The sequence below is a fragment of the Hydractinia symbiolongicarpus genome, chromosome 11, assembly GCF_029227915.1.
Source record: "Hydractinia symbiolongicarpus strain clone_291-10 chromosome 11, HSymV2.1, whole genome shotgun sequence".
NCBI classification, from domain to species: domain Eukaryota; kingdom Metazoa; phylum Cnidaria; class Hydrozoa; order Anthoathecata; family Hydractiniidae; genus Hydractinia; species Hydractinia symbiolongicarpus.
Window position 1 is genome coordinate 6756506 of NC_079885.1, and position 26855 is coordinate 6783360.

The 26855-nt window shown below is 32.5% G+C and overlaps 1 protein-coding gene across 2 annotated transcripts; it reads left to right on the forward strand.

Moving 5' to 3' along the window:
• The first annotated feature begins 978 nt into the window (after positions 1-978).
• On the forward strand, positions 979-25188 carry LOC130613849 (uncharacterized). 2 transcript variants are annotated; one of them, XM_057435199.1, is made up of 29 exons: positions 979-1137; positions 3814-4294; positions 4568-4771; positions 7751-7970; positions 8113-8260; positions 8593-8846; positions 9515-10214; positions 10471-10704; positions 11125-11305; positions 11389-11656; positions 11873-12177; positions 12322-12476; positions 13233-13407; positions 14235-14398; positions 15086-15225; positions 15343-15454; positions 15609-15828; positions 16158-16360; positions 16906-17142; positions 17699-17917; positions 18400-18582; positions 18732-18853; positions 19206-19361; positions 19767-19850; positions 20739-21062; positions 21670-21867; positions 22114-22884; positions 23852-23963; positions 24125-25188. In XM_057435199.1, exons 1-29 carry the CDS (start codon positions 1107-1109, stop codon positions 24172-24174), a joined length of 6651 nt encoding a protein of 2216 aa, XP_057291182.1. In that variant the 5' UTR covers positions 979-1106; the 3' UTR covers positions 24175-25188. The 2 variants fall into 2 exon arrangements, with proteins under 2 accessions (XP_057291182.1, XP_057291183.1); XM_057435200.1 differs by lacking the exons at positions 12322-12476; positions 13233-13407; positions 14235-14398; positions 15086-15225 and having other exon boundaries at positions 11873-11928; positions 15360-15454.
• The last annotated feature ends 1667 nt before the right edge of the window (positions 25189-26855 follow it).

Below are 26855 nucleotides of genomic sequence, written 5' to 3' on the forward strand. Positions count from 1 at the left end.
AAATAATGTCGGCAAAAATATAATCACTTTGACATGATTTACTCACTTTTTGCCAACTAATAGAGAGATCCATTAATTAAGTTTAAACTGGTACATTGCTACATTCTGTGACTTGATACAAATAGGACTAATTCCCTACGATCCACTTGTTAATCAATATACTGGTACCGATCCCCTCAGGTATAGTTATCGACAATACAAGAAAAATTAGTTTGAAATCTAGGATTACAAACGACAGTGAATTTTATTTGTTCTAATTAGAAGAAATCTGACAACCTCGATATTACTTTCGGATCACGTTTGGCAATGATGGTAGACACAGAGGGATCCGTCTTTTTATTCTGAAAAGGTTTTTCTTTACCTATATAATTTTTAAATAAAATAAGATTCTTGGAATAGGAAAAGACACAGTATATCGTTCTCGTTCCCAGGCTTTTTAAAACAAGCCCTTTTTAAGGAGTTCTGGTGATGATTATCCTAACTGATAAATTGGGATAAGGAGGCCGTTAGTAACGAGGCTCACTTAATGATTATTTGTTGAGTAAGTACAACTTAGTCCCTGGGGTTTGTTACGTTTTTTTGTATTCGGATGAAACTCTAAAAAGGGCTTAGGGACGAAGCTGTCATGTAGATTTTTTTCGATGACATTATCCTTACATTGACAACCGAAATTTCGTGATGACATAAACAAATAATGTGGTGCTACTAGTGATAGAAAAATATTTTGCCTCTTTGTTGTTAGGTAACAGTCAAAAGACAGAACTTTCAAAATCGCTTAAATGTTTCGCCTATGGATACTTACAAACAGAACATTTTGAATATTTAAAACCGTTTGTCATTTTAAATGCTGGCTCCATAATTGACATCTATTTAGTCAGATGGTAAATTATTAAGATTTTTACTTAGTACAGAAATAGCCTAAATTAAAACAGGTGGCTGCATTTAAGTTAATCAAAGATAGAGAAGAAATATTTTTCAATTTAACTTTTATCTGACAAAATATTAACAACCTTGACTCGCGATTATATTTTACTCGCGTATAATTTTTAAATATTGCTTTAAATTTACTTCATCAAAATTATTGACAATAAGAAGAAAGAACGAAGATGAAGTTAAGAAGATTAAACATCTCGGCGGGTAATTTTTTCTTCTTCTTCCTCTTTTTTTTTGTCTGGCAATTTTATTATTAAACAGCCTTATTGTTAAAATTCTAAGAAAACTTTCAAAGTTTTATTTGGTTAGTTCAAGAAATATTTAACAAATATTGAAGTAACCAGACATCAATGTAATAACAACTTTAGAATCTGAAAATAAGGCCAGGTACAATAATTTAGGTAGAGAGGATCACTAAAATTAGAAAGATGAACATGACAAAAGAAAAAAAGAAAGTAAAAATTGTCGTATAAAATGTAGTCCATAGCGTTTTCTTCAATGTTGGCATCTCTGGAAAAATATTATGGGTATTGGTTCAAATTTTTAAGATGTAAGCACAAGCAGTGTAGAAATACCTAACGACTTGTCGCTCTACCTAAGGGATATGCACTTTAAAGTTTGTCTACAGTAAAATTAACCGTTACTGAATTTCGCTTATTTCAGAATGCTGCGCTTCAATTTTTAAAACGACTAAAAATAATAATATTTATTCTACACAAAAAATCATTAACTTGCCTCGTCGCCTTTAAAAAAAATAGGAATTTTTTACTAGTAAAAATGTAAATTTTTTAAGCAAGAATTTTTTTCCACACATGTCTTCCAGCAATCACCATAGCAACAACTACACTATGACGAATAACATTCACGTAATATGCGACCTGGTATATCGAGAAATTGGACCAATATCGAGTAGTTTGTTAAAGACTACTTAAAAATTCACAGTCTCAATGGAACCATTCTCAACCCCAGTGCGCTTTGAGATAAACCTCTTCGAGTTTTTAATCTCAAAGAGCTCTGGGGACGAGAATGATCTTTAAACGAGAAATATTAGTCTCAAAAAACATTCTTTCATCTTTTTGTAGTTTCAAAATCAGATTTGTGATTAAGTATCCCTCTTGTAGACTCCCAGTAAAATGAAGAACTTGCTAAGAAACTTTTTCTAGTAAAATGACCCCAGAATGTACACAGCTTTTTCTAGTTCAGGGTGTGCTTGGTTCTTATGAAAAACGTATTATTCCTTCCTCTGCATTACCACCTAAAAAATAAAAGAGAGCTGGGATTATTTTTTTTAAATCATGAAAATTAGTTTAGTATTATTTTCAACAAAAAAATTCAACAAAGGTCACAGAATTATAAATATAAGTGTGACAATAAAAAACAACAACTAATTTTTATGCATTCAGAACTTTTTCAAGATCCACTCTAATTTAAAAATTCAATAAAATCCGCTTCCTATGGCACATGGAGTTAGCTTGTTTGGCACCAAGGTGTTCGTTGTCTCCGGGGCGGGAAGTTCAAGCTCGGCGATTTTAAACCGCTTTGTTGAGCCCTCAGTATCGAAAGTGAAAGCGTTTTTATCATCTACGGTAGCCCTATTGGCTCTAAAACAACTGTGTGGCATTTAAAAAGATGTGGGAGCTTACCGAGAAGAGTTTTTTTAATCCATTACTTTTTAATGAAATATTGTTGAAGCTTTAAACTTTTATTAAGCATAAATAAATGCTGTCTGATTAATTCCTAAGAAAAAATCTTTTTGTAGGATGTAACACCAGACAGAAAAAGACCTTGCTTTAACGTGCATCTGGAGTCTGCATCTTTTTGCCTAAAGCTAAAAGGGCTTAGCACGAAAAATGTACACATTCAAATTATAAGGAAGCCCTGTCTTAAGGAACTTTAGGTCTAAAATAACTAGTGGTTAAAAAATATAAAATAAATAGAACGCAATTCATTTTACAACTTATTAACCCAAAGCTAAGGCTGCAATGATATATATATATATATATATATATATATATATATATATATATATATATATATATATATATATATATATATATATATATATATATATATATATATATATATATATATATATATATATATATATATATATATATATATATATATATATATATATATATATATATATATATATATATATATATATATATATATATATATATATATATATATATATATATATATATATATATATATATATATATATATATATGCAATGATATATGCAATGATATACATCTTTTATATAGATTTCTTGTTATTACACGATTTTGTTATGCCAATGACTCATATTTAATTGTTAAAAAATGCAGTTTGTGTTACTTAATATTCACTTGGTATAAACATAGAAAAAATAACAAAATTTAGCCCTAACCTGGGGTGTGCATTTGCATGTAAAAAAGATAACAGAAATTTCCAAAAAGAAAATTTATATGCTGTATTTTTTTATTAAAAAATTATTATATTTATTTCCATTTTGAAGAAAACCAGATTAAAGTATGTAGATCGGAATGGAAATATAATTATGAAAAAGTATTTCCCATGTGTACAAAGATATTCTTGCATTACAAACAGCCTTATTTTTGTTTTATGTTAAAAATGGTAGCAAACTTGAATATAGAATCTATGAGGCTTTAACTTTTGAAAAAGGAAACACTCCCAGTAAAAATAAACATATATAACGATATAAATTACTTTTTAATATTCCTTGAAATGTAAAGTGCACAGCATTTCTATAGCATGGTATATAAGTGACATAAAAATACAACTTGCAACATTGAATGTGTTTTTTTGTGCACTGTTGATTACATGCATTTACATTATATCATTATATACATTATATACATTGTGGTTTTAAAGGAATATTTGTGGTGTTGGTTTTTGGTGTGTTATCTCAAGATCGTACGCTACCTCCGATGAAAACAGATGAGGAAGGAAGGTTTACACTACCCCCAATGACAACAGATGAGGAAGGAAAGTTTACCCTACCACCAATAAAAACGGACGATGAAGATAAGTTTACACATCCCCCAATGAAAACAGATGATGAAGGGAAGTTTACACATCCCCCAATGAAAACAGATGATGAAGGGAAGTTTACACATCCCCCAATGAAGACCGACGATGAAGGGAAGTTTACACATCCCCCAATGAAGACAGACGATGAGGGGAAGTTTACACATCCCCCAATGAAAACAGATGATGAAGGGAAGTTTACACATCCCCCAATGAAGACAGACGATGAAGGGAAGTTTACACATCCCCCAATGAAAACAGATGATGAAGGGAAGTTTACACTCCCCTCAATGAAAACATTTACAGATCCACCAAGGGAAGATAGGTATAATTTTTTTTAATAATTGTCAAAACTATGTGGTTTATGGCGAATAAATCAAACACAAAATGCTACATTGTTACAGAAATAATTTGTTCTTCACTAGTAGTGTTACATTTAAAGTCCTTTCAAATAAAAATTTGAGAATGTCCTCAAATCTCCTTAATTTTTTTTTGTATATATTTAAATAAAAAAGTTTGAAAATTCCTCAAAAATTTGACTCTATAAAAAGAGTGGCAACCCTGAGTAGGACAACAGATTAACATTTGTTTGTTTTAGGCTATTGAAAATTCTAATTGACACGAAGATTAACGTTATACAAAATATTGGAAAAGTGTTTGTAAGAAACGGCATGGAACCAATGCAGTTGAAAATGATAGTTACTGGTATTGGAGCAAATGAGGAATGGATGTGTATTTCAGATAAAGACATAAAGTCTCCAGTTGTCTTGGGTAATCAATTGGACCCTATCTGCAAATTGAGGTAGGTTTCTAATTCAAGGTGGCATTCCTAGTTAAAAATGTAAATTAAACTAAGAAATGAGGTTTTAGGAGCTCCAAGTTTTTAGAACCTAATGATTTTTCTGTTCTTAAATGAACTTTAGATAAACCTTAGACTGCGTCAGCTCAATCAAACATAGTAACATTTATAATCAGTGAAAATTAAAAAGCAAAAGAATAAAAAGCAAAAATTAAAAAGTTAAAAAGTGATCTCCATTAGAATTTGCCAAATATATTAGAGATGGAAGTTTTAAACAAAAGCAGACTTCCATTACAGGTCACTTGGTCTGGAAGATTATTCCACACTTTTGCAGCTTCAAATAGGAAGACTTTTTTGCCAAATTTCGTGTTGACCAAGGGAAGTGTTAACCTGTTTTTTGAAGCTCCTCCTGTTTGATGGTTATGACAGTTTTTTGCCAAAAGGAATTTTGAGCACATGTAATCAGGAGCAATGTGATTCATGGCTTTGAAAACTAATATGGCATCGTTTTTGATGAGTATATTACTTTCCCAAGAAAGGTACGGTCTCATTTTAATCGTTTTTCTAGTTTTCACAATCTACCTTGGGTGGCACAAGCCCATGCCGAGGTGCAGTAGTTAAAATGGCATGACAATTGCATTAGTAAACACAAATAAAAACACAGAAGTTAAAATTAGCAGAAGCTTTTTGGTTTATATAACCATTCTCAATGCATAGAATTAAAACCTTATGGCAAATGTTGATAATAAACAACAAACAGTGTAAGAAGTGTTATGTTGTACGGTAGTGAGACATGGGCAGTGAAGCAGGAAGATCTTGACCGTTTAGAAAGGAATGATATGAGAATGGTTAGGTGGATGTGTAATGCCAGTCTGAGAGACAGAAAGGGTTCAGATGAGCTAAGAAGCAGGCTTAGTCTCTGTAGAATTAAAGATGTTATCCAGATAAGAAGATTGAATTGGCTGGGGCACTTGGAAAGAATGGAGGAGGATAATTGGGTAAGAAAGTGTAGAGACTTGATAGTTCCTGGGGCAAAGCCCAGAGGCAGACCAAGAAAGACTTGGCAGGAGGTTATAAGGACAGACTTGATAGAGAGGAAGTTGAGTTTAGATCTAACACAGTCTAGATCAGATTGGAAGAGGGTCATTAATATACCCCGTCCAACCCATGCTAGCATGGAAAACGAACGTTAAGCCGAGAATGATGATGATGATGAAGTGCATTAATTAAAATGTTTTTTGTCTAAGGTGTTAAACAGGATGCAATGCTTCTAATTTTAGAATATTTAATTAATATTTTTCTATTTATGTCATTAATGTGCTCTTCCCATTGCATTTTTTAATTAAATGTTACCCCAAGATATTTAAATTTTTTCGCTCCTTTTTTCCTCTGTGGCACCCCGAAACCCGTTTTTATAAAGCAGATCTGATCCTGTGTCGTTTACAAGAGCCAGCTGCATTTGGCCCGTTAAGTGGAACTCAAACCAGTCAAAGGCAGCATTCTATGATGCCAAAACACCATAGTTTTTTAACAAAATTTTATGATGAACAGTGTCAAAAGCTTTTTTAAGGTCAATGAGCACAGCACAAAAAATTATTGTTGGTTGAGCTCAGTAAGAATAAAATCAAAGACATCCACTACTGCAGTTTCTGTTGAGACTGTCTGTCATTCAGAAAGTTGTGTTCAGAAATAAAATGAGACATTTGTTCATCCACTAACTTTTCAAAAATTTTCATAGGAATTGGCAAAATAGAGATAGGCTGATAATTAGTAGGATCTGTTTTATTGCCACTTTTAAAAATAGGCGAGACCCAGTTAGTCTTCCAACATTTAGGTACATAACCAGTAAATAAAGATTTGTTAAAAAGACTTGATAAATAAATACTTAAAACTGATGAGCCTGCTTTTAGCAGTCGTGAACAAATTCTATCTAAGCCTGTAGCCTTATTGAGTTTTGGTTAACTAATTATTTTTCGACACTTTTGGTCTCAATAGGAGCCCACCGAAAATTGTGTCGATAACAGGTGGATTAACATTAGTAGTGTAAGAAGAAAATTTTGAGGTTATTTGTTTGGCAGCAACGCTGACAAAAAATTAATTGAATGTGTTGGAAATTTCTTTTGGGTGAGATTCTGTACCTTCGTTTTGGACTACTCATTTTATCGAGGTAGTATTGCCTGACTTATCAGGAACCAGTTTTTTTAGGGTCCTGCAAAATGTCATTATAGTACTCGTTTTTGACTCGTTTTTTGAGACAATCTTAAGATGGTGTACAGGAGTTTTTTTGTTTATTCAAATTTCTTATCCAAATATCATATCCAGAATAAATATATTTCTAAACAACGTTTTAAAAGAAAAAAAAATGATATCAGAATATCATTGAAAATTTCTATTCTACATGCCATCTTTGTTTATATTATTGTTTCCCTTTTAAAATTATGTCACTTTTTTTCCATAACTTTGCAAGCGTGTTGCACTGGAACTATTTTTATTAGACTATTTATTTTCAACATTTTCAGTTTAAAGAGGAATTATTGAAACTAAATATTTTTGGTGAAGATAATAGTATTATAGTTGTAAGATCTTGAAGAGTTGTATAATAGGAAAATAATGGAAATATATATATCGTTTAGAAATACTTTTTAATATATGCTTAATATGTATTTGGATTTATACAGGTTGCCTTGATGCGTCCTTGAAGAGAGTGTACAAAAAATTACACATTCAAAAGTATAGCATTACTATGCATTTGTATATTTTGATCCCTTGAATAATACAAAAAAAAGGTTTTAATGTCCTTACTTTATGAAGGCAACCTAAATATCTATGATTTTTGCAAACAAATCAGTGTGAGCACACGTATTGAAGTCAGAGAATGTTTGGACAAAACTCAAATAGTTGAAATTTGCCTATTCAGAAAGGTTTGAAATTTTCAGCCTTGCAAAAGAGTCTTGTAATTATAGCATTGCCTAATTTTTTTAGGTTTATGCAAAAGGGTTTTTGCACCATAAAAACTTTAAATGTTACAGCTCAAGCATTGTCAGGAATAATGTCAGGAAAGGAATTTAAACTAACGCTAGTCTGGTTATCATTAAATTTTCCAAAACCAAAACAATCTCAGATCAAAACACGCCAGGTCAGAGAGCGCGTTTTTGATACATCAAAATCCTCAGCTGCTAATTATCAAGGAAAGTCATTGAATGTAAGTTACTTTATATGTATACTACATAATTTCTTTAGTTTCAGTTGAAATTTAACAAATTATATTCTAATTTCCCCATGGATTTTTGTTGCCTTCTTCTAGTTCTTTTGTTAAGCATAATAATAATTTGGAATTACTGTAGGTTGATGAGTTTGGAATAGATGATACTCCTTCTGTTAATAAATGCCCTAAGCTTCCAAAAGATATCCAAGATCTTGTTGATCATGACAAAAAGAAGAAATGTGTAGAAACAGGAACGTTTTTAGTTGGTTGCAATGGTCCTTCTGATGGTAATTGTTGCTTTTAATCGTTTTAAATATTTTATGGTAATTTTGATTATTGTTTTGATGCTGATTATGATAAACCATCAAAATCATCACATGAAGATCAGATTAATTATTTTATTTATTGTTGTGTTTTGAAAAATGATACCAATTCTTCTTTTTTTCTGGAAAGTATTGATATCTGTAATAATTTCTTTTCTGCATAATCAAGATCAAGATAGTTTATCCTTATTGAAATGGCAGCTTTATATGTATTAATAATAGTTTAAGTTTAAAGCAAAATATGTGTAAAGAAAGAAGAATAACAAAGATGTAAGCAAACAATTGTTTTTTCATAGGAAAAATAGAAATCCATGAAAAACGTAATACCAGCATGCCTACTAAAACTCCACCAATGAACTACACTCTAACTCCAAAAAATGGAACCGTTATGGATTTTGAAAAATCACAAACAATGTTTAAGAGACATGTTGTCAAGTGTGCAGATCTACTCTACCGATCTGTTTTCATTACAAAAAACACAAGCTTTACTTATATACCTCCTTATAACAGCAAGCAGAATGTTACACTGAAAATTAGATTTGGATGCTTGGTACGTATCACAGTGGTCAATTTTATAATACCTATTGTCAAAGCAACAGAAACAGGAAAATTCCTGTGGATTTTATTCTACAGGCTACAACTAGTTTTTTCATTATATCTGATACATATATCATTCTCATGCTGATATTTCTACTTTGCTTATAAAAGGATTGCATGAAATGATGTTAGCAATGCATAGATTGCAAATCCAGGGACAAATCACGGTATGAAGGGTTGTACCTACAAAAATTATTCAAATTTGCATTTTCTCTTTGTATACCAAATATTTATTACGAGTGGTCTGGAGAATCTCAATTATTTCAGTATGTTATTCTTTTTCTAATAAAGGCGTGTTAGTTAAATGCTCAAAGCAATTGTCTATATTAACTATCAGAATGACTCTCTGGCAGTTTATAATGCTCCTTTAAAAATAGATGTTTTAGCTGAGTTAGCTGAATGTAGAAAAGCACTAACAATCACAGTGCTTATTCTTACTATTTTATTTTTATAAAACACTCTTTTTTGTGAGTATTTTACTCTACACAGAACATTTTTTGTATCATTTAATAGATCCCACCTTTTTTAAACACTAAATCTCTACCTGAATAAAAGCATACATGTCAGGTATAAGTGTTTGGCAACAAGTTAGTGTTTTTTAAGCAAACGCTTTTTCTGTAGATTCATACAACACGTGGTAAAGAAATCAACCGAGCTATTAACAACAGAGATGATGATGATACACATAGTGTAAAGGTAACAATAGCAATTGAAAGAACAAAACAAAAACCGAAATGTTTGGTAGGTAAAGCATTTGCCCCACCAATTCCGGCAGATCTTAGCCAAAATGAAGGTTTTCCTGTGGAGAAGCTTCTTTTTTCAAATCCAAAACTCTATCAAAGAGGATTTCCCGATATTCAAATGAAGGGGAAAAAATTGATGGAAGATAATCATGACAATCTCAATGCTGGTATTGCTATTTTTGGAGTTAATAATGGTGAAATTGGAAATTTCCAATACAAATGTGGTAATGGAGATTTTGCCAATATTGAAATTGCAGACAAGAAAGTCTTGTTGTTAAAGCGAAAGTGTTTAATCAGGTTTAAACCAGAAAAAGAAGATGTGTCAAACACGCAGTCTGTGCATCTTCTAATGCGTTGCTGGGATGGAAGTGATAACAAGACGGTTGGTACCCACGATAAGTCGGAAATTGACTTCTCTAAAGATGCGTATAGTAGTGAAGACACAAGTGTTGAAATTTTACGCACTGGTTGTGACGGACGTGCTGGGTCTGGTAAGAAGAAAAACAGATGTGATGAATGCTCACTTTATGAATGTAAACCAAAATGTGATAATGAATACAAATCAGATGCTATACAAGGTAATTCAAAAAATTGTAGATGACATAAGGCTGAGATCGTGGGTGCTTTCAACTGCTAACTTGTAAAATACTCAAATAAAATTAAAAAAGTTAGTTAATGATGAAATATTGATGCTATCAATTTATATCTAAGCGGAACCAAATCTTTTTTTAAAAAAATGTGTATATACTTTTTAAAATTGTGACTGTTCGTTCTAGATGTAGATTAAGTCAATCAATGGTATAAAAACTATGATTACATAATGTTGCATTTTAGTTTGTGATGAATGTATACTTGGAAAAACTGGTAAACAAATGAATGAAAGTAAGTTATTCTTTGAAAATGGTGAGAAAAAATGTTGTTCGCAAAGGCTGGTGTGTGGTAGATGCCCGGATAGACATCCTGTCAAGCAGGATTGTAACCAGGATCCAATTTGCAACCGTGCTTTTGCTGCAGTTAAAAAATGTGGAGTTTGCGTTGGTGGAAGGACTGGACGTAAACCAGAGGATGGTACGTTCTGTTTGTTTGTTTGTTTATTTTTCAAGATGCTAAACGGACCTTGAAAAATTCACAAACCTCACTCTTTAGACATAAATATATACCGAAAAAAATCCTTTAAATCTTGTCAGGTGTGTAAAAGATTTTCAGCTAGAACCTGAAAAGTTTAAGTAATTTTGTTAAGGATATAAATAATCAAAACTGATTTTTTTTGCTATATGTTGCAACAAAGTTACATTTCAAGCAATGCTTTCAGCTGGTTGTTTTTTAATTTCTTATTACACAACATTAAAATTAACTGTTCGCTGGTATTTAATCCTCTTTATTTCAAAAACGTTATTGTCAAGGCATCATTGCCAAATCCTAAAGCTTTTTTCCAATGTTTTTTTATGAGATAATGTTTTTTATGAGATGATGCTTTAATGTATACAGTGCTTAACTCTTGTGGAAAATGCAAAAATGATGCTAATGCTGACGAAGAGTGTGCTAGCTACATCAGTGATGTTATTCCAAAATCTTCACATGCTTCGGTGTCTACACAAGTTTATCAAATCTGTGGATATGCCCATGAAACACCCAGAGAAGAAATTCACTGTGAATTGAGAAAAAAAGAGTAAGCAAACTGTTAAATTTTATCAATTTTAATATTTCCTATGATTTCTTATGTTCTCTGGATAAATGTATTCATTCCTTTAGCTCTGATGAAAAATGTGTATTGGAAAAAACATGGTTTAAAAGAATTATTGGCCAAATGGAATGTCAGCCAGCAATGCGTAAGGAATGTATATCAAGGGCTAGATATCAATCGTGCAGCCCAGGCAATTATACTATGGTATGCACTGATGCAGCCGCGACTGAGGTTTCGTTCAATGAAGATATTGTTTTAAAGGAAGACAAAGATATTGTAATCACTGGAATAATTCCAGCATCAGCTTCACTTGGCCAAAATAAAATTCTAATTGCTGTACGTCTTTTAAACGATTTCGTTTGTTAATAACATGTAAAGAAAAAGAGTAACAAAAATAAGAATTGTGTTGCAAGCATTAAGATATATACATCTAACACTAGTAACAAATTAGCTCACAAATTACATTCCTGGTTGGTCTTAGTTATCTAAACAACAAGTGTAATATTTGTGTTAAATGTACATGTTAAATCTTGATAATTTTTTTACCTTTAGGGTGCCTTCTCCCTGCGCAATAGATATTTTTGTAAATTTGGCAGCATGAAACCACAGATGGCAAAACACAACGCAACTCATGTCCTTTGTCAATATTTTGCTAAGAAAGTTGAAAGGAACATTCCTATCAAAATCATTTCCTGTGCCAATCAATCATCAAATGTACTATTCATGAACGTAGGATGTGACATGCCCATGATACAAAAAGTGAAGTTAGGAAAGAAATTTACATACAACATTTTCTTTAATCAAACAGTACAGAAGAATGTGGCACAAGGATGTGAAGACTATGTTCAAATCACTGGGTTTGTTTATATACTCATTTTATAGTTTTAGGTTGTCATCTGATTTAGATTCACAGGAAGATAAAGCTAGAGGATATACACAATTCTCATTTTAATAGTACCACATCTTTACTTTTAGTAATGCTACTTTATATTTTTTTGCAGGAAAAAAATTGGTGTGAATAGCGTGCAGGGAAATAAAATCTCCATTCCTAAAAAATGTTTTGCTTGTCCTGGAAGTACTTTAACTGATGCACCGGGTGTTTATGAAGTAAGCATACCTGAAACCAAATGTGCAATTGGTGGCATGGATGTTGTCAGTAAGTTGCCTGAATTAGAAAGTAACTGACCATATGTTTATCCCTTTGGCTGCCAAGACGATATTCAAGACTCTAAAATTTCTTTTGTCCATTACCCAACTAATAACAGTATCAATTAATTGCTAGCTACTCCAAAACTTCACAATTAAGATTTTTAGCAAAAAGGCTAGTTAGTTTGCAGTTTGCTGCAAATTGTTTGAACATATGAGGGTTTATTAGAGGTCTGCCCATGTCATCGGAGAAAAATTGTGTAGGCACTGCTAGTGTATGCTTAATGTTTGAAGATTACTGCATAGAGATTGAACCCAGTTATTATTGGTGGTCTAGAATAATCTCTGTATGTCTGTCTTAGAATGAAGTTGACATGCTGCAAAAGTCAGTGTTACCTAAACCTTTACGCAGAAACTCAAAAATTTAATCAGCTTTGGTATTATGTACCCTCTCTAATTACCATAACCAGTAAAATAATAATATGAAAAAATAAATAAATAAATAATAATAGCCACCAATGGGTTAAAAGTCGAACTACAGTATTGGAATAATTGTTGTGAGAAAAAATGTTTTATGTGATTTCTTGCGGCGTATCTTTAAAGGAAAATAACAAAATTTATCTTCTAAACCAAAAAAATTAAACTCTCCTTGAAATTGTTTTGTTAAAAGTTTGCTTGCTTAAAATATTCGATTTACAATATTTAGTTGTCAGGTTTATTCTTTTTATCAACTTGCAGTTGACGGTGTTTGACCAATTTCGTTTAGGCACATGTGGTAACTTAAAACTTAATGCAAGAATGAAGAAAATAAAGACTGTACGATGGTCAGTGCAATATAAGAATGGAAATCCTGCTGATGACAATAATGGAGCCAAACTGGCAAAATTAAATGCTACCCTTGGTAGTAGGAGAGGAATATTTGCCAAGAATAATGCATCAATGTATGTTGATTTTTACTAAAAGCTTCAATTGAACGATGTGACATTAATTATATTACTAGAATGCATTAATTATTTACTAAAAACTTCAATTGAACGATTTGACATTAATTATATTACTAGAATGCATTAATTAAGCAATTACCTTGGTGCATAGTTTTTGTTTCAGTTTTTAAAAGGAATTAAAAAAAATTAAATCGTTTTAAAATATATATCTGTAAAATGTCAAATTATTACCTAATTATTACCTCATATTGACTTTTATCAATTAAAATAGTAACATTTCCTTCTTTAAATTAGTTAAAATGTTAAAAATTGTGTGTCGAAGCTTTCTCACTGTGTCAGGGTAGCTAGTTCTCATAACAAGACAGCAGTCTTCCGGATAACATTTTATATATTCCATCACAAATACTTAGATAATATGACATTTGTTCTTTGCAAATGAGAATGATATTGATGCAAAGATAGTAGCTGTTGTCATTTCATGCTAATCCTAAAAATGATGTCAATATTCTCATTTTAATAATTTGATGGTAATGAAGCACCATACATCTATTATTTGTTTTTTTCAAGTTTCTATCTATTACGTGGTTGTAGAAATGCTGCCAGGACATATGTTTATATATATTGTGGAGAATTTAGTGTACTAAGGATTGTCGCCCCTGCTGCAGTATGAAAATTTAAAAAACAAATGAATATTCTTTTTATTTACACTTGCGTTATGTGCTTGCTCTACTTCAAGGTATAGAGAACTCTAACTTAACAAACGTAAACTCTAAAAAATAATTATTTTCTATACATTTATATTTATTTATTTTTTCTTTGCATAGATGGTCAATTCATGGGCGAAAATTTGTTTTTAAAATGTGTGCAATGAATAATGCTGATATGGAATGTTGTGCAGAAAAAGAAGTTTTAGTAAATAGCTCTATCCAGGCTGAGATTAAGTTTCTGGCTAACAAAGGAAGGAAAAAGGCAGATATCAAAATGTTTGGTAAGTTCTAATTTATGTTAAACTTTGAAGGAAAGCTAAAAATGTTTTCAGATAAAAAAAGATTGAATAAATGCAAGGATATATTTGAGATTGTAACAAGATTTTTTATAAAATTTCTATATTCACTGGGAAGTCACGCTCTATGTCCTAAAGGCAAATATTACATTGTGTCTATGTACAAAAATTTGGACCAAAATATCCCCAACAATTGCTAATCCTGACATTTCTTTCAAGAAAAAAAGAGAACTCTTCATTGTTATTTTTTTTACAAATGATTAAAACCAGCTTGTATCTTCAAAAAGCTTGATTACTATCCATTTTCTCCTCATATTTTGTCAAAATCCTCTAAAAAATAGTATAGTTTTTAGACATTTTTAGAAATATATTCTAAACTTTTGATCCAAAACCTAAATTCTCCTGAAATCTTTTGAATTTTTTATAATTTTAAGTCTGTGATTACCCTGACGCGTGTCTTGTGTTTTTAATATAGCAAAATCCTTGGTTTACCAACGCCCATAATTTACGTTTGTTAAAAATCAGATTAAATGCAGATTAACTCATTTGGTAAGAAATGACTTAATCTGCATTGCGAGCTGATTGCGATCAATGTCACAAACTTTACTTACAAGTGCCTTATATTGTACTTACTTTTGTACTCATTTTCTTTGTCATTTTCCTTTTATGCAGCTGCTGTTAAATCATGTAATGCACGAAAACTGGAATACAAATGGATTGTAAAAGAAAACAATGAAGTTCTACCATTAACTTCTTACGAGCGAAAGTTTATTATCAAGCAACGCGAAGAAGGGAAAGTAAACAAAGCTCGAGTAAGTTGATCCTTTTTAAAAAAAATTATTTGTACATTATTAAAATTCAACATATATAATCATGAAGTGAAGAAATTCTCTTTATTGGTTTATTAATTAAGTCCATTTGATTTTTAGAATCTCACAGTGCAATTGATGGCTAAAATACCTGATACCAACATTATGGCATTATCTAAACAAAGGAATATTTCCATCCCAGCTATCCTGTTAAAAATCAAACTTGCTGGAGGTAATAAATTTTTTATGATGGAAAGTACATTTGTCAAGGTTTCCTGTGATTAAAAAAATTTCCTCGTGAGAGTAATTTATTCTCCTAATATATATACCTGATAATTGACTTAATTTACTGATTCGTTGTATGTGCAGTCTATTATACTTTTCAGGTCGTAAAAAGGTTTATGCTAAATGTGATCAAAAAAGATTCACGATTCCATCAAAACTAAAAGCTGGAGCAGCTGCACAATTCAAATGGAGTTGTTTCGTGAAAGGTGATGATGGAAGTGATATGAGCAGATGTATGGAAAATGCCACAAAAGTTTTGGAGTTTCCCAATTTACCTGACTTGACAGTTAGCCCGATGAATCATTTCCAATGTGGTGGGATGTACGTAATGTTTTGTTATTGCCCTAATATTTATTTTGTTGTGTTTTGTTTTGTTGTGTTTTGTTTTGTTTTTGAAAACTTCCATGTTTCTGCATATTGCATTGAAAACATGTTAGCGAGGAGGTTTCTGATTGTGGTAGTATTTTTTGTATAATTACAACGAATTATTGCCTTGGATTTCCCTGTATGCTTCTTACAGCAAGAATCAAAGATTTGTTGTTTGAGTTGTTTTTAAAATGTCCCCTTTAGTACTAGAAACTTTTTAAGCCCTGTTAAACATTTTTAAAACATTTCTAACAGCCTTCATATGTTTTCTCATTCTTATATAGATACACCATCAAACTCGAGTATCTGCTTAACAAAGAAGCCATTGATTCACAGTCTATTGATGTCATAGTCCTAGACGAAGCACCACCCAAAATCAAATGCAAACCTCCTAAGGAAACGAAAGACGATGCTTACCAAATTATGTGCAAAGTTGAAGGTGCAAAGGCAGATGCTATCAAGTTAATCAATAACATTGATGATGCAGGTAAAAGAAAATAACAGGGTTCATATAGAACCTGGAAAACCTGAAAAATGGTTGAATTTGTGTTAAAATCAGAGAAAACATAGAAAAGTCAAGAAATTTTGTTTAAATTTTCTAGAAATTCTAATTTTTTCAAGTAATATTTCTTTTAAAAAAAATTTTTTCTGAATTTTATTGAAACAAACCATTCAGTGTAGTTAGTGTCTTTTTTTTATTCCGTTTTCATTCTTTATCATGACCATTCTGCGCTGACAATGCAATTGGATTTTGAATGTTTTATTCAGTGTCAAAAATTGTGAGGGAAAATCTTCTGATGTCAGGGAATTTTATTTTGAAAATCTTGTAGGAACCCTTTACATGTTCTACAATGAGCATCATTAAAGGACCTTTGAATGAAATACCTTTTATGTTACTACTTTACTTAATTTTGTCAGCATTAAGCTTTTATTGTTTTCAGTATTACTGCTAAAGTCATACTCACTATCAAAGCTGCTGTAGGGAAGGAAGTTTTTCCTTTTAACGCACTAAAATTTTATATTACCGTTTAGACTTCGCCGTTGATTTAAATTCGACGAAGGCCCAAAAGACTATACAAATTAAGAGGGTTGGCAAAAAGATAGTTAAAGGCGGTTTCGACAGAGAAGTTAACATCATCAAGATGCATCTCAAAAAAGAATGGCTTACTGAGAATTCGAAATATAAATTTGAAGCCAGTGCGAAGAACGAGAATGGTGAAAGTGAGCCTGCTGTGGTTGTAGTTGAACACTCTGGTCCTCCAACTGGCTGTACGTATACTGTTGTTTTTATACTGTACAAATGAAGGGAATAACTTTAAGAAATGCTCAGGGTTTTATTGGGCACCTTAAGATTTAGGACAGTTCAGTAGTTTTTATTTATTTATTTATTTATTAAAAACGAATATTCTTACAGGATAGCCATTCAAAAACTAAATATATAATATAGATTGGTCCTGTGTAATTTTTGATTGAAAAGAGGGCAAAAAGTAAAAGAATAATGAAAAAATAAAATAAATAAATATACAAACAAAAAATGAGAACATAAGTAATAAAAGAGAGTAAAATTTAAAATATAAATATTAAAAAGTGTGTGGTTACTTAAACCTTAAAAAATTATTTATATAAGTTTAAAAAAACCTTGTCTGATTTCGCGGAACGAATTGCTTAGTTTTTATGTCGAAATTTGCACTAATACTTAATTTCGAGAAATTTTAGTCATCCGCAAAATGAAGCATTTTGGAACCATTTTTCAACCAGTTCCGCAAAAAAAAAGTTATCTGTTGGTTAGAAAGACAGGAGTTTGAATAACTATTATTATTCTTAGGTATACTCAGTGTTTCTCCGATGGAGGGCATAGCATTTGACACGAAATTTGAAGCTTTTGTTGAAGGCTGTAGTACTGGTGATGACGGAGAAGAAGAAGACGAAGAAAATGACGATGAGGACGGATTGGAGTATCAAATTGGACCAGTTTTGGATGGCAAGTTGACTGCTGAACCATTCAGTGGGGAGTTCGAACAAAATCTTGATGTTCTACCACCAGGTGAACCTTTTATTAGAAATTCGCGAGCACAAATTGCATTAAGGCTAAACTTAATTTAAGTTGTCCCGAGAATAACGGAGAAATTCTCCTTTTAATTTAATGCTAGTTCATAAAACTGGAGAAAAGTAGGGCTTAAAAAGAAATTGGTGCTCAAGCTCCTATTCAAGTAACATAAAATGCTCCTTTTGACTGAAATGTTTTAGATGCTCAGCAATTAAAAAGAAAGTTTATTTTTAACTAATCTTTTTTATCTCTATAAAATAGTCGTATATTATATGTTCAAGATGGCTGCGCGCTGGTTCATTCCGGGTCCTCCTAAGTGTTAATAATTTACTGACGGACGAAACGTTTTTTTTTTTCCACGAGATAGGGACAAGTTGTAAAGAAAGTCGTGAATATATAAAAAAAACATTAATACCATCTTTATATTGGCATAATCTGTTTTTATGTGATCCTCTAAGAATCAACATTTCATTTTATAGGCGATGGTTCTCGTGGACAACTAAAAATTAGAGCGATAGTCAGAAATAGAAGGGGGAAATTTGTTAAATTGGAAAAAACAGTGAACTGCACTAAGCCTAATATTGAAAACAAAGAAATCTTCAGGCAGAGAAATAACGAAACAAGAATAAATCTTGAAAATGGAAACTATGAAAAAGCTGCAAGTAAGTCCTTTTATTTTTTCGTGTTAGGTTTTTTCATTGTTTGTTTGTTTGTACGTCCGTCTATTTTTACTTATTACCAATAGTATATCGCCGCCCTGGCAAAAGTAGGTTATTTCACCAGTCAGAAACCGTCCAACTTTGACATTTAGATTACATTGCAAAAACCAACGAGGGTGTTGTAAAACTCCAGGATGAAAAAAACAAAGATAAAACTCAATGTGAGCAACTTTCTGATGAAGCAAAAGTTCGGCGCAGTGAAAGTGCTGAACAGGTAATTCTTATTAGCGTTAAGTTTGTTTTGTTTTTTGCATTGACGCTATGTTTTTGTGTAAATTGCAGAATATTTGGCGCAGCCGCGATATGTGGTGCATAGGCAAGAGAATACGTTATTTTTTTGCTGGTAATATATATGAGCGATAACTGCATAACAAACCACTTCCGGATTGTTGCCTACAAACCGCCTATATTTTTTTTTCAGATGACATGTTCTAATTTATATGTTTACGTGCAAATATAGCATCCACTCTGTTTTTCTGTGGTTATTTCTGTCACATCTCTACCCTTTTTGAATTGCTTTGTCTTTTAAGTGTTATAATAGCCTGTGAATTAATACTATTTTATAGATGGCACAGGCGTCCAATCCAAACCTGGGAAAAGCTAGTGTTTTATCAGGTGTGGCAGCTCTTGTGCGGAAAAACTGTCCCAAGGATGAAATTGTGTCTGATAATCAAAAGGCAGCAGTTGTATCTTCCTTGAAAAATATGAAAGAACAGAAAGCGGTAAATTATTTTTTCCTGTCGTTTTTTTCGTTTCAACAACCTTTAACGTTATTACCGGCGTTGACCTAATTTTTGACCTTTTTACCGTCGTTTTTTAAGCTTTTACCGTCGATGTCATGGTCTTCGACGTGTCTAGTCTGACGTTTTTATCGTTGTTGTCGAAGTGTTTTCGCCGATACCTTTGTCGCAGTCTTCGTCAGTGTTATAGTTTTTATTAGCCTTGATATCAAAAATTGTCATAGTTTTCATTTTTTTATATTTTTGCCCATTTAATGTTAAGATACCCTTTATATTTGCTGTCGTAGTTGTTGTTGTAGTTGTTAAAAATTCCCCTCCGGACGCATTTTTAACTACATTTCTCCACAAGAGCGATCAATTGTTTAGACAGGCGACTCCTTGTTTTAGGCCCCCGCAAGACGTAGGAGAAGAAGCGTAGGCGAAGAAGAAGGCAACGAAGAAGAAAGCGCTTCCTTTGTTAGCGAAGCTGAGGTGAGTTGTTTTCCGTATTTTACAACCATTCATTAACGATAAACAAAAATAAAAATGTGTTAACCTTTCAGGAAAAGCTTGATCATATTGTTTTTACGAACAATCCTCATAAACTTTTAACCCTATTCGGTCCGGGGTAATTCGAACATATTATGACAGGGAGAGGGGAGGATCCGCCTCACCTTCATTGCTTTTGGCAGCGTTGTCCTACTTAAATTAAACATGGCACACTTATAGTGCGGCATGAAAGAAACAAAATGGCAGCAATAAATCTTTGCTTATGTCAGCATTTTTTCTGTGACGTCGAAAGTTTGAAATTTTTCTGTTATACCACTGTCTGCTTAAAATTAAATTACTTACGTTTTAGAGCGAATTTTTACCCTCCGTTTAAGGTTTCTGACAGCTAAATGTTTCGGTTTTTATATAGATCTCATGAATATAAAAAATTGCACGAAAATCCGATTTTTCCTGTTTGCTAAAATTCGAAAATATCGTATATAATCAAATTAATCACGTGACCAAAACTCTCAGAAATAACCCACCGAAATAAAGTTAGTTTCAAATCCTACAGATAATCTTAACGAAAGTTATTATATTTCTCAGATTTAAGTATTTTATAGAGATTTCTAAGGGTAGTTTCGAATTATTGCTCTATCTAAAGCTGTAAGTATGGGACCTAAATATTTGGAATACAGGTGCTTTATAGATAAATATAAAAACTGAGTAGATATCATTACAGCATAGCAAAAAAGAGTTATTAAAAAAAAACGGCAGGGTGGATTGGACTGAATAGGGTTAAACCACCACCACTAGCTCGACTATCGCTTTAGTTACTACTCAAATTCATCACCCCAAATGCAACATCCAAAATTTTATCTTATACCATAGGTTCTGAGTTTTGTTGAAACTCATAACAATCTTCTCCTACCAGTTGGCTACACAGACACTGACACTTCTGCTAAACAAGATTTTATTGAAGAGTTGCCTTACTATCTCAAATCGCTATGCGACAGCTTGATTTCTGATCCACTCAATGCTACAGCAGAACATATTTCACTGCATGCTTCCAGGCTGGATAATTTGACGGAGATGACATTAACTACACCCCTTGGTGACGCCATCATGATAAACGGCGAAATTGCTAATAAATATAGCTACTGGAATTGTTCGTCAGCTGACTACTGCGATGGAGTGTTTTTTGTTGCTTCATCGGTGAGTATTTTTATGTTTTTTATCTAAACAATTGATGACACAAAAAGTAAGTGGTCTTAGTAACTGAGACAGACCTACTTTTAATTCAAAACGACCTAAAATTTACAGATTTTACCTTTGTTTCAAAGTAAGTTTTACCCAAAGCCAACTCATGTTCTACAATCCTGGCCAAAATTGTTGATAAAATTTCCAATGCAACATAAGTTCATAAGATAAACAAAGATGCAAGCCCCCCTCTCTCTCCCCATTTCAATGTTAAAGACAATGGCTGGCTGTGGATTGAGTGGCCAGCTGCATTTTTCAAACTGTTACAATGACTTCAAAATTGAAATGGGGGGAGAGGGGAACTGGAAACTAGCTAGTATTCTATAAGTGAAAACTTGCACTGTTTTAGTATACACATAGCATAATTTTGCTGGCTAGTTTATGTCAACAAAACAGAGAATCTCTACATATGAAACACAGAAACAAAAAAGATAATAAACTCACATGTGTTGGGCCTTTTCTCAACCAATTTTGGCCAGGATTGTAGGTCCCAAATAGTTTTCATGCTCTATTTTTTTACGGTATATATGTCGGGTGTTTTCAGCTCTTTATCTTTTTTCAGCTTACCTTTGATGCTTTAAGTCTGACGGAGCCAAGCTCTGATTTCACACTGGTTTCTAACTTGGTCAAAGCTGAATTTGCAAATCCAACTGGAGAAGGTGTGGACGGAACTTATGACTTCATCCAAGACGAGTCAATACCGTCTAATACAAAAGTTACTCTGGATATCTCAGCGCACAACATTACTGGAACTGTACTAGTAAGTGGCATATTTACTTACCTTAACCCACTTCCAACCAAGATATATCTTGTTTTTCTGAAGTCCTGTCAGGAGGTCAGGAAATCCAAAAATTGTCAGAAATTTTGTAAATATTGTCAAATATCATATGCCATAAAAATGATTTAAGTGGATGAAACAGTTCAGTTTTAGTATGGTCACAACCTGTACTGCATATAAAACCCAACTTTACCAACATTTTTATTTTTATGTTTCTAACCTTTTTAGTGTCATGTGTGGCACGAAGGGGTGTGGTCATCTGACCATTGCAGTACATTAAACGCTGATAATATGAATGGCAATGCTGACTGCAAATGTTATAAGCATGGATTCATCGCTGCATTTGATGTGCCAGAAATCATCCAATCGCTTGAGGAAACCACTACCACCTTTGCTCCTACCACTAACCAACAGTCTGTTAACTCCAGCGTAACAATCACCACCACCACAAGAAATGATAACAGCAACCCAACCACCACCACAACCACTCGTTCCACAACAACCAAAAAGATTAGTCCTGAATTGAACCGAGAGTCCACACTTTCATTTAAATTTAACGCTGTTTTCAATGACGTTATCGACAAATTTGGCAACAAGACCGCCGCTGAGAAATACATTTGCGATACAGTTCGAAACGACCTGAAGTTAAACAGCGAAGATATACGACGCTGTGATATCAGCAGTGGTAGTGTGATTGTCGTTCTTGTGCTGTATCAAAACGAAGAAGATACCAACTCGACCTTGCAACAGTTTGGAACTCTGGTTCAAACCAACACTTTCACTGTGGAGCTACCTGATGGGACAAAGATGCATACCATCGAAGATTCTGCTTTGCTTAATGGACAGCAACACAGCGTAGAGCTACCTGATGCAGATGATGATGATGAGGACGATGAAAACTACGGGGTGGTGATTGGTGTTGTTGTTGCTTTGCTCGTCGTGGGTGTCATCATAATCATCGTGATTGTTGTTGTCGTGAAGCAGAAGAAAACAAAGAAGGTAGTAGTGAGCTATATTGGGGGTTAGCTTTAATAATTTCTAGGGATACACCCTGTTAATTGTTTACAGGAGGGGCTACAAAGGCGATTCTGAGCGTTTGAAGCTCCTATTTCAGCTACAGAATCCGCTTTTGAGATTACCGCCCAAGTAGACTTCAACCTTATGGAGAAATGGAACCCATGACCTCCTTGATGTTCGTTTTCTGATTACGTAGCCGTTTCGTAATTCATCACGTTTTAAACTTATATTTCAAATGTCCCCGATGACGCTACACATCTTTTATAAGCCACCGAGTTGTTAAAAGTCGAAGCTTAGATTTGGTTCAAAATTTAAGCAACCACTAAGCGACTTCCGAAGCTAAAAATTTGAATAATTAGGCAAGTGAAGTTTACTTGTATATAATATACCGTGCAGCTTCTGTAACAGTTTCTTAAAAGAATATTTTTTTATAATAAATAATAAGATGAAGCGCGCAAGTAAAAAAATAGCACTTCTGCATTGCCGCATGAAGACGAAATAAAATTGCTTTTAAACCATCCTTTTAATATCTTGATTATATACTAAAATTATTATAATAAACCAAACACAAATATGGATAGAAATTGTTTTGTGCCACAATTTTTTTCTTTCTTTTATTGTTGTCTCTAACATAGTGTTTTAGTGGGGAAATAGACCATAAGAACATTGGATTTTATAATTTAACTATGCCAATGATTTGCTTTATATTTTTCGAAGTTTGTGTTTAGTCTTTAAAACACTTGTGTTATTGTCGTTATGTAAACATGCAGCAAGCGCGACACAACGAACTGGTTGAAAGGGCCAAGAAAACAATCTTGGTTATTTTTGTGTTTTCTTTGTTTAAAAAGAAAACATTTAAAATATTATTAAGGGGGTCTAAAGGTCTGGACGTTTCTTCGAAGTGTGTACGCGGTCATTTAGTAATGCAATTCTTTTATATAATTTTTAGGTCGCCCCATCTCCCTATCCAAGTTATGCTCAAATGAGAAGTCCAGACACTCAGGAAAAGCAGAATCCTCAGAGTCATGCAGGATACGAAAATTTAAGACAATCGCCTGAAGGTAGGAAATTAATAATACATCGTTTTGTTCGTCAGAAAGTACCTTAATCCGCCCTCGGGCGTTAATGTTTTACAGGCGTTTTAATGCAGATTCAGGGAAACGTTATTGCTTATAGGAAAAAGTTGTAGTGAGTTGTTTACCTATTGCTTCTTTCATTTTAGGTATACGCGCCGAGCCTGGTATCAATAACCCCACATATAACAGTGAATGAATCAACTTACCATGTCCACACTGTATGTAGTGGACAAAACTCGTACAAAAATGTTGCTTTAGATATTGTTTTAAAGGGTTTCGATTTAGCATGAAAATTTTTAATAACCACAATTAAGTGTTTGCACTTTTTTAAAAAAAAAAAGAAAAGAAGTTTATTCCGTGGGGTCGAGCACAGTGGTCCCTTGCTCGTTTTCCTCTCCTTCGAAAATTTCTATTTCTCAAATAAAATTTCCAGGTCTTCTCGAGTTTGTGATTTTTATTTTGTTTAAATCTTCGAAAACATTACATCGGACGAAAATTTAGAAAGCAAGATATCTTACCCGACATTTTGCGATGCGATACCCCGGGTTTACTTCTCGTTTTAGTACTTTGTATTATATTATTGTGTTTATATGTATATGCGTTTGTAAATAAATGGCGAATTTTATTAATAAGCTTTTGTTATAAACAGAGCTCGTGCAGAGTTTGGAAAAAGCTGGAAGTGATGAACTTTAGATTAAACAGTTAAGAAAAATCTAAAATAATAAGATAATTCCAAGTGAAATTTTAAAAATCTAACTGACAGGTAATAGATTTTATTTTGATCCTTTGGCAAAGTAAATGGTGAATGGATCAATGTCTTCAACACGGTGATAAATTTTGTTATGGATGAATGAAAAATCCTGGGTATTTTTTTTTTCCGAATCTGTTCGAACGTTAAAGTAATATACAATTTTTTTAGAAAGCTTTTTAAAAAGTTTGCGTTGTGTTAAGAATTTTAACATTGTATATAGAATGTTTTGCATATATTTAAGATGTGTTATTTTATTCGGAATGTATGCAGGGTAAATATGTTAACTAATTAGTTTTTCTCTAAGAATCGTCTTTAGACAGATGAGAATTTGGTTAAGTATTTCTTTTTTGATTAAAGGCTGGTTTACTTATGCCTTGCATATATATTTAGGGCTGTATCTTCATTGCTATATTGTATAATACACCTAGTTTAATGTGAGAAAAAATGAAGAAAAACGTATCCGGTTTTTTGTTTATTTGTATTTACCTTTTGTGGAAAATCCACACACTAAACTTTCTTCATAGCGCGATGTCTCTCTTTTTATCGGCACAGCAAGACGACCCATTTTTTTCTATTATTGTTGTTGTTGTTGTTGTTATTAAACGAGATTGGAATGAATAAATAAACACGTTTAAAATATTAATAAAATACTAATATCCTGAACATAATTTCAAAATGGTAGTTTTCTAGCCAGCCAATCGATAAAAAGCTTTAATTAATTTTTCTTCTTAGTTGATAGTCTTAGAAAACTATATTCCTGCATTTTGTAAGAAAATTACGTCTCGCTCCTGAACATGCTAGAAATAAAACGATAAATACATACATCGACAAGCAATAGAACGTTTTATGCCGGCATCTTTATTAAAAGAGATCTATTTACATCGTTAATGGTTAATACTTTAATATATACAAAAATACGTGAGCAAAAAGAAGGCACGAGTTGCCTTATCACCAAGCCATGTTTTTAAGCAAAAAGAAATAGAGTTTAAATAATATTTAATATAAATGTCAAGTATAGTAAAGAAATATTCTAACTATATTGATTAAACAAATGACAAGTGTGTATCTAAAAATCTGTATTGTAATGCCCGTATACGTCTGTCTGTCTGTCTGTCTGTCTGTCTGTCTGTCTGTCTGTCTGTCTGTCTGTCTGTCTGTCTGTCACGCAAAATGGTAGCTTAGCTGTGACGGGCGAACCCGTGGATTTTCCATGGGCTAACGACAAGTATTTATAAATGTCTGTAAGTGCTGTCGTTAATAATTTTGATTTTGCAGTTGGTTTGCTTTATTTGCATCAGATAAAAAAGTATTTCACAGGGATTGTCCCCTATATCTTTTTTAATTAAGACTAAGTCGATCGTGAGGTGTTAACACGAGAACATATGGAGGTGACCCCTGAATTTTGGACATAATAAAAAAGAGAATGTGATCCCAGTTTTTTTTCTCGAGAGAGAGAGAGCTCAAAGAATGCTGTGTCGAGAATCTGCATAGCTACTAAGAAAAAAGTAGTTCTCCTGTAAGTGGAAAAAAATAACACTTCTGGCAAGGATGTTGACGGGTTCACTCCATGTGAACTCGTCAACTTTTCGTTTGTAGTAATAATTCTCGTTTCATACAAAAACAAGAAGCCCTGTGGCTTAAAGATTTCCGCCAATAGCAATAATCTAAAAAAGTACTGAACTTTGAAGAGTACTGAGTATTGGGGAACGAAATCATTGAATATTTTAAAATTTTAAAATTCAATTTTTGATTATTATTGTAACTGTTAATCATAGCTAATTTAACTTACATAAACTTCATTTCTCTATAAGAACAATTTTAAAAGAAAAATAATAAGCCTGAAAATTGATGAACAATAAAAACAAAATGAAAACAACGACAGTTATTTTCAGACTACATATTCATATTTTTTCTTTTATAACACATTTGTTACGGTTTTATAGCTATTATACATTATCTCTCACCAAAAATTTTCAGCCTCGACTATTCCTCTTTAAATTAAAATTGATGACTAATTAATTAGTTCTGTCGAATATGGCTTTAGTCTTCGTGCTTGCAATATTGTACAGAAGGAAATGGCGTAATTATTAAAGGGGAACATTAATAATATCAAAGATGGTGCATTT